Below are 8,854 nucleotides of genomic sequence, written 5' to 3'. Positions count from 1 at the left end.
TCATGCCCCATACAACCCAACGAGGACGAGTATGGCCTTGGCAAGCTGTGTATTTAGGAAGGAAAATTTCAGGTACGTATCTCGTTTTTTTTAAGAATGGTAAACTAACATGAGCATATTTTGCAGGGAAAACCATGCCGGATATGTACAACAGTGTGCCATGATTCATTTGTGCAGTTGTGTACATGCCGCCGTCGCATGTAGCCTTAATCTTCTTAACTTAAGACTCAAGCACGCACGTTACATTTCACTCAAGACTCTACTAGCTCTCGAGCATCACAAGTCCACCACGTGGCAAAAAGTCTCGCCTAGCACGTGAGCAAATTTTTTGCAGGTGATTACAGTTGGGAGCGTCTTTGTAATATCTCTACTCACGCTTAGGGGCGAGCTACGTCATCGACGATCGACGCGAAGTATAAACAACTTCTTAACCCCCAACAAGTTGGAGGTTAAGAGGGGGCGATGTTTGTACGTGTATAAAATACACGGAAGCCCATTAATCAAGCCCGTCTACCCGTGAAGATCCAAAGTTTCTAGAAGACTTGTTGCCCAAGTTGCTTGCGTATTAAGTTTACACCATAATTAGGGTTACATAAACAATATAAATACATGTATCCTAAACCCTAAGAGGACATGGAATTCTAGGTTAGCTAACCAAATTATTGTAATCACATATCAATACAATAATTCCTCCGTGGATGTAGACAACACTTGCCAAACCACGTTAAATCTTTGTCTTCTTATTTATTTTCAATCATGTTTTAGCTCTAATTCATCTATTATCATCATCAAATCATCATATTTTGTGCCTAAAAGCAATTTTGGATACAAACAATTGCAAATCAAGAATTGGCCATGAATGAAGATGAATATATTCTTGACCCAAAATAGTAAGCTGAAGTCGACTAATTCACACACAAACGGTCGCTTTAAAACGAGAAAAGAATCCCATCACGTGGAATCTTAGCCGTGTATATATAAAAAAGAACAAAATAACATAACTAAGATACTACTCAAAGTACCATATCATATAACAACCATACATAAATACAACCCCTCGTTATTTTAACTGACTATATTTAATTTTTTTCCGCTTTTCGTTGAAAAGAAAAAGAAAAAAAAAACGCGGCGGAGGTCTCATCTTCTTCCCTGTAAACTTCTTGACCTCCGTTGAAAAACAATATCTTTTTTTCTTCTTTCTTTGAATTTTTCTTTCTTCAGATTTTTTTAAAAAATAATGGGTAGTCGATGGATCTGGAATTTGACAATAATTCTAGTATTTCTGGTCCAAAATGTATATGGAACCGGAGTAATTCGTGTTCATAATAAATTTAGGTCAAGAAGAGATATGATTCATAATAATAGATCTTTAAGTGATTTTAAAGCTCATGATTATCGCCGACATTTTCGAATTTTGTCTCAAGTTGATGTTGATCTTCCTATAGGTGGCAATGGCGATCCTACTGATGCTGGGTACATTTCTCCTCTTTCTTTTTATTTATGAAATTTGGGTTTTATGTTATTTTTTGAGATTTTTTTTTGATTAATTTGTTTTTTTTTTTTTTTGATGGTGATAGGCTTTATTTTGCATCAATTGGGATTGGAAATCCATCAAATGATTATTATGTTCAAGTTGATACAGGAAGTGACATTTTCTGGGTTAATTGTATTGAATGCAAGAAATGCCCTACTGAGAGCAACCTTGGTGTATGCATCTTTTCCCCCTTCCCCCCCCCCCCCCCCCCTTTTTTTTTTCCTAATATTGTGTTTGTGTTTTGGTTATTGTTGAAAATACAGAATTTGGTTGATTTTTTTTGTTGTTGGATTGGACAGATAAAGCTGAAGTTATATAATCCAAAGGCATCATTGAGTGCGAAATTGGTTACATGTAAACAAGATTTTTGCTCTGCAACATATGATGGCGGTATACCTGGTTGTACATCGGATATGCTTTGTGAATATAGAGTGGTTTATGGAGATGGGAGCTCAACTGATGGTTACTTTGTTAACGATATTGTACAGTATAATCAAGTATCTGGGAATCTTGCAACCACATCTGCCAATGCCACCGTCACATTTGGGTGAGTTGCATTTTCATTATTCGTTTTTTAAGTATTAGTCTAATTGCGACTGTCAAGTGTGACAGAGACATAAAGTGTGATATGACAACAAGAGAGAACCTAAGATAGGAGCAATCATTTTTTGCGGATACTCAATGGCCGTGCTAATAAATCATTAGAGTTTTCTTAGTTACTCTTGTAAATTTACCGTGTGTAAACTACAATAATTATTTGCTTCCTATTTCTTATAGAGTGTTCATTTTTGTGGGATAGATGTGGTGCTAAACAATCTGGGGATTTAGGTACATCTACTGGAGCACTTGATGGACTGCTTGGTTTTGGACAAGCAAATACGTCCATGATTTCACAGCTAGCTGCAGCTGGGAAAGTGAAGAAGATGTTTGCTCACTGCTTAGATGGTATTAGAGGGGGCGGAATCTTTGCCATTGGACAGGTGGTGCAGCCAAAAGTCAAAACAACTCCATTGGTACCTAATCAGTATGTTTTCATTTTCTTCTAACCTGTTGCCCTATCTATATATCTTCTTAGTTAACAATTTCAGACCCAAGTATCACTGTTGAGTCTTTTGTCGCCGTCATGCTGGAATGCCCAAAGCTATGCATTAAACATGAAACAATAGTTAAAGCTGGCTAGTATCGACCATCTGCTCTTTCAGTGTGGTTCGATAGACACAAACAAACGGGGTTTATCTAAAATCTTACGCTGGTGTAAACATAGAGTAGGTGAAAAGCTGATGGCACCATGATCCAATTTACTAAAGTTACTTAGTACTTTTAAGACCTATACTGTCACATTTAATGCTATTTACCAAAAGACCTAGGGATATATGTTTTGCTGGTTTGGCCGTTCCCAAAAATGTCATGTTCAGAGAGGAGCCATCTTTGACGTTCCTCACATTACCCAAATTTTGTGTAAGATAAAGATGTAGAGCTTACACTTTATGTAGTTAGTCACCATGTCTAGAGATAGTTACTTTGTCTTAAAAAGTCTGCGTTACATGGAAACTGCCACATGTGTTCGATAAGGAAGCGTTTCATGTGTCCAATATGGCAATTCTTAAAATCCATGATACGCGGACACGGCGGTATACATAAAAATATAATTGAACATTTAAGATATGCAGAAATACAATGGTGACATAATTCCAACGTTAATTTTCCATTCATAATTTCATCGTATATACGAAGTTTTACTCTATTGCTTACAAGAAGTTGGTCATAATAAGCCAGTAGTAGGGTCTTACTGCAATGGAATGAGCTAGACCTGATTTTATCAGATATTTATCTTGAGGTGTGTAGTTGGCTTGCTAACTTGAGCTTAGATTAGAACCACACATGTGGCAGCTACCTTTGTTTTACTAACTTAAACCTTTTATTTACACCCACAGAAGAGTTTTGTGTGGATAAAATTATAAATTTTCACTTGCTCGATATCAAGCTGTGTCCAAGGTGTGTCGATGTCAGTATCCGTGTCCATACAACTTCAGTTTCCATGTAATGCAGTAAAAAGTTAAAAGGATGGTGGTTTTAACCTCTTTGTTTGTTGATTCATTTTGGAAAAATAGTTTAACTGAGGAAATATAAAACAAACTTGGAAACAAAACAACATTCCACTATAATTACGTTTCTTTGTCTTTTACACATTTCAAGTTTTCCAAATCTATAATTATTTAGGGCCTTGTTTATGCTTTATCCACATATTCATAGATTAATCATTATCTTAGGCCACATTACAATGTCAATCTGAAGTCAATTGAGGTTGGTAAGGCTACTCTACAACTTCCCACAGATGTTTTCGAGACTGGAGATAGGAGGGGGACGATAATCGACAGCGGTACAACTTTATCTTATCTTCCCGAGGTGGTGTATGAGCCCCTGATTTTAGCGGTATGAGACATTTTCTGGTATTTGTTCATTCTTCCAGTACAGTTTCATCAAGAAAGTTGCCTAATTTGTTTTCTTTTCTTATCAGATATTATCTCACCAATCAGATTTGAAGTTACAGACTATCGAGAACCAGTTTACATGCTTCGACTACATTGGGAGGTATTATCTCCATCTATGTCCGTCACATTGATCTATTACAGGTTCTTTTTCGAAATTGATTTGATGTTGCTGAAAGGTCTTGGGTTACTTCTGCTTCTCAACAATTGCATCACTTATACTGTAATTTACTGAAGCTGTGATAAATTGGTTGGTAAGGTTTATTAATATCGTCTATTCTCCTTTATTTTGGCAGTGTCGATGACGGATTTCCATTGATCAAGTTTCATTTTGAAGATTCGCTTACACTAACGGTTTATCCACATGATTATTTGTTCTCATACCACGTAAGTAATGTAAGTAATTTGGTTTACAGAACATAATGCAGTCAGCCGTCAGCCTTCAGTATTTTTCTTTTGCTGTTTGCCATCATGAACTAGTTTGATCTTTTTGATTTCTTATATGTATTCTTTGAAACTCTATTTGATTATGCTGTGATGTAATGGCGGCAATGGATGTCGGAAAATCTGCATCCCACCCTATTTCATATTCGAATTTCAGATACCCAATTCGAGTACTCATTTTTTGTTGGATAATAATTTGAGTTTGGAGATTTTCCGGTTGCTAAATTATTTGAACACGTTATCTTTAAAATTTGGTTAAATAGATCCATAAATTTTCAGATGCTAAACTATATAAATAAGTCTACATTGGATATCACTCTCATTCTTGAGGTCAGAAGTTTGGATCCCCGCTTCCTGTCAGAGTTTGTTGATCTCTTATAATTTTTACCCACCTTATAACGCTGCTCTCAGAACCAAATAGTGAAAAGCTGTTTCTGATATTGATTATTCTTTTTTGGATTGCGCGTTTGAGATCATTTTATGTGATATTCTCTGTTGGGACTAGCATTTTGGTGAATTAATCATCTGATATTAAAAAAAAAATTGTTCTATTTCAGAAGCTAAATTTTCCCACATTATTTTTTTAAGTATCTTTTGAGTTATGGTTAGGGACCTTAATAACATACCTAGATCAGATCGAAATTGATCAAGCTTCAACGATGTTGTAGTAGCCAGCAGCTGAAGGCTTGCTTTTCTCCATGATACTTTACTCAACCTTTGATTATATCTACTTGCTTTTGTATTACTTACTGTTACTCACTTAACGTAATGTATTTGATATTTGCAGGAAGATATGTGGTGTATTGGCTGGCAGAATAGTGGAATGCAATCTAAGGATGGGAAGGATACGATTCTTCTGGGAGGTATTGTTTTGATGTGCAAACTATGGATTTCATGATTTCATGGGAATTTTGTTTGGGAACTGTTTGATAAGGTTGAAGGTCGGTATCAAAACACTTAAGCTAGAAAAACAAAAGAAACAAGTTTTAATCTCATTTTAGTTAAATCTTCGGCTGGTCGAAAACAAGGTTCTATTACTTGATCATTTTCTTCACGGAATTATTATTCTTCAGCGACATTCCATGATGAATGCATGAGAGGTATGTTATAGCAGATTAGCAGTCAGTTGACCCCACATGCCAACTTCCACAAAGCCTAAAAAAACAAGTTTAACCCCTATATTAGCTAGAAGTACCCTCTTTAACACCCTTTTTTCCTTCTATATAAAAATCCTGGATCCACCAGGACGTTATTGGTACTAAAAAGTGGCAGAGAAATGGAATTAATTCGAAGTAAGTGAATAAGGCTTCTCTTGGCATAACTTCGATTTTGTTATATCATCTTCTTCATTACAGAAACAGTTTATACCTCCAGACCTCCAAACCCAAAGATATATGTTCTCAGCATAAGGCTTTGTCAATATGAAGTTATGTTATTCATATTCTAATCCATATATGCTTGAGGTTGTGAGGTCCAGTTTAGTGCTTTGAATAGAGTCTGATGTATGAATATGTGTTTCTTGCAATCTGTCTCATATAGGTTATTATCAATTATCTTTTAGAATATGGTATATGTTTCATTTTTACAGCTTCCCCCATAGTTCATCAAATTCAGATTTTCGTCTTTTTGTAAAATCAGAATCTCAATTGTGTTTTCTGAGCTGACTGATTATATTGACTCGATTCAAGCTTGGAAACTAACTCCACCTTTTTCTTTCAGATTTAGCTCTGTCTGATAAGCTAGTCGTGTATGATCTCGAAAATCAGTCCATTGGGTGGATTGAATACAACTGTGAGTAACTCCGCATTTTAATTGTAGTTGTCAATATATGGAACTCTAGGCACTAAACTGTAGGTTTTCCTCTTCTTGGTTGTGATTTCAGGTTCGTCTAGCATCAAAATGAAGGATGAACAGACTGGAAGGATATATGATGTAGCTTCCCATGATATTTCTTCTGCAAGCAGTCTGATTGTAGGAAGGTTATTACTATTTTTCTTACTAACTGCCATGTTGCAAAGTTTGATTCAGTAAAATATCACAATTGAAGGGGTTATACACAGCCCTCATTGATTTTGTTGTATATTATAAATCATTCCAATGAAAAGGTATGTATGCTACGAGTTTAGTTGCCTCAGTTTTGAGTGTTTCAGCATGCTAGTTCAGTGCCACTGTTTCTTGTGGACAGCTTCTGAAATAGTTTGGCTGCTTGATTTGAAATCCTGCAGGCTTGCATTTGTTAGAATTAAGTCTGATGTCCAACACTCCGATTTACTCCTTTGTCAGCTTGTTTTTTGGCAATATTTTTCTTCTGTTTCTAGTGTTTTAGTAACTTTAGTTTAGTTCTGATGTCCAACATTGTTTTCTCTTATTCCTACTCGGCTTATCCTAATACACAAAACCTTGGTAATTGTTTTTCTCTGGCTTGCATCCTTGATTATTTCACTTTTGTGCGGCCAAAATCCCTTGATTATTTAACTTCCTTGTGATGCTTTTTCTTGTGACTTCAGCATGAAAATTACATTGAATAGATGAATTGAAGCACAATTAGCAAGCAGAAATCTAATGGTTCAAGAAATCTAGTCATTCACATTGAAAATACCAGGTACTAGTGGAAATGTTAAACTTAGTGTGAGTATAGTTGAAAGAGATCTTCTGCAGAGGACCTAGTGGTAATCCAGCATTGACAACACAGTCGCCTTTCCCCAAGACTTTAAGAAGTCTAGGGTTTACAAGATCTTGAGTAAAACTTCCACATTTGACGTGAACGTTGATTGCAGGGCATATTGTGCAGTTGTTTTGTACTTCCACCATGAATTTTGGTGGATTTCCAAATCCCACCTTGGTTTGTTTCACTGTTGGTTTGTTCTTATCACCACATTCTGCACCTAATCCTGCAAAACAATAGTATATCATGTTTGTTAGATAAATGAATGTCTAAATCACATACAGCAGAAATTAAAACTTTGGATATGGAAAGTGAGTGTGCTGAGACTGGAAGCAGACCATGGTTAATCAAAGAAGCGAGAACAAGAAGAGTTCCCCATAGAAGCAGTAGAAACTTGAAACTTGGTGATTGGTTTAACATGCTCTGAAAGTTTACTGAGAAATGTGAAGAGTTCATCATAGACATGCAACCTTGGCTTGTTATATAGAGAGAGTGAAGGTAAGGGACGTTGTCCTTGAAAAATTGGATGTGTGGGTGTGAAGGGAGACAGATCATCTATCTATTTATCTTTCTAGGGGAGACAGAGAAATGACCATTGTCTACCTACTGACTGAAGACTAGACTAGAGAGAGTAGAGTGGGGGCCCGAATTGTGAAAAGCCAATGAGAGATGAACTAAGATTTTCTGCAATGAAAGAAATCATATCACTAGAATGTTTGCTTCTCTCTGAATAAGCACATGGTGGTGTGTTTAGTCGGCATCCCATCCCGTGTGTGTGTCAGGATCTTATTTTCGTACATTGAATGGTTCTACTTACCTACTGCACTTGTCTATATGTTTCTCTGTTTTTCATATGTCCAAACTTGAATAAACTAATTCATGGGAAGGAGGAGGTAGTAGGTACTCGAGAAATAGTGATTGGGAATATGCATCGCATGGTTTGCACTTGCACTACCATCAGATTACTCCGTCACATACAGATACGACCTGTTGAAGAGAGAGTGAGAGAATTATTTAGAAGCTTAAACCCTCTGCAACACGACGACAACTATAACGATGCCAAAATTCGGCGAGGGCCATGGCTTACAGTGTTTGACATGTTATGATGTTCCCATATCTAATGCAATGCCACCGACTGGCCAACTCCCTCCAAAGTTCAACTAGCAGCCTCTTTGGCTCATCAAGATCTGCCACAAACCTGGCTTAAATTTATGTTTGGTGCCATGGCAGAATTTCATTCAAGTAGAAATTGACGTTTAGTCCCAAAAGTTGGTGGGCTTTGGACACCTTAGTCCTGTTAGCTTAAGTCTAGTACGTTCTCGTCCATTTTTCTGAAAATATGAACGTTTTAATCCTTTTTTGTACGGGTTAATCTTTTTCCTTCCCGATCCAGAAAAAGCGTTTTTTCATAATACCTGAAATGTCCTTCAAGTGATTTCATACTCAAAAATAGATTATTTCACTTTCAGTCTTTCAGATATTGGATTTTCGGAAAGAGAGGGGATTTCGAGAGACTATGAAGAGATGGATGATTCAGTAGCAATTATTCTCTATGATTTCCTTCTCCAATCTAAATTAAGGCTCATACATGTATACATAGTTGTTTTTCTACTGGTGAATGAAGAAATTGATGATAATTTGCAGGCTGCCAGAGAGATTGAATCTGAGATTGCAAATGTTTTGAGATTAAAACTTTCGTGGCGATGAAAGAATCCGATCTGA

General features: G+C 36.4%; 2 protein-coding genes across 3 annotated transcripts; one reads left to right on the top strand and one right to left on the bottom strand.

Annotated features, from left to right (window-relative positions):
- The first annotated feature begins 1,078 nt into the window (after nt 1–1,078).
- On the top strand, nt 1,079–6,601 carry LOC113283960 (aspartic proteinase-like protein 2). Of its 2 annotated transcripts, none has more exons than XM_026533338.1 (10): nt 1,079–1,473; nt 1,578–1,707; nt 1,834–2,081; nt 2,334–2,558; nt 3,805–3,967; nt 4,053–4,126; nt 4,320–4,410; nt 5,255–5,330; nt 6,187–6,258; nt 6,350–6,601. In XM_026533338.1, exons 1-10 carry the CDS (start codon nt 1,238–1,240, stop codon nt 6,496–6,498), a joined length of 1,464 nt encoding a protein of 487 aa, XP_026389123.1. In that variant the 5' UTR covers nt 1,079–1,237; the 3' UTR covers nt 6,499–6,601. The 2 variants fall into 2 exon arrangements, with proteins under 2 accessions (XP_026389123.1, XP_026389122.1); XM_026533337.1 differs by having other exon boundaries at nt 4,320–4,419.
- Nucleotides 6,602–7,027: 426 nt separating this feature from the next.
- Nucleotides 7,028–7,635, bottom strand: LOC113283962 (uncharacterized protein At1g05835-like). The gene is made up of 2 exons (XM_026533339.1): nt 7,471–7,635; nt 7,028–7,358 (listed from the first exon to the last, which is right to left on the bottom strand). Exons 1-2 carry the CDS (start codon nt 7,595–7,597, stop codon nt 7,048–7,050), a joined length of 438 nt encoding a protein of 145 aa, XP_026389124.1. The 5' UTR covers nt 7,598–7,635; the 3' UTR covers nt 7,028–7,047.
- Nucleotides 7,636–8,854: the final 1,219 nt, after the last annotated feature.

Source organism: Papaver somniferum, chromosome 5, assembly GCF_003573695.1.
Source record: "Papaver somniferum cultivar HN1 chromosome 5, ASM357369v1, whole genome shotgun sequence".
NCBI lineage: Eukaryota > Viridiplantae > Streptophyta > Magnoliopsida > Ranunculales > Papaveraceae > Papaver > Papaver somniferum.
This window is presented reverse-complemented; position numbering and strand designations above follow the sequence as displayed.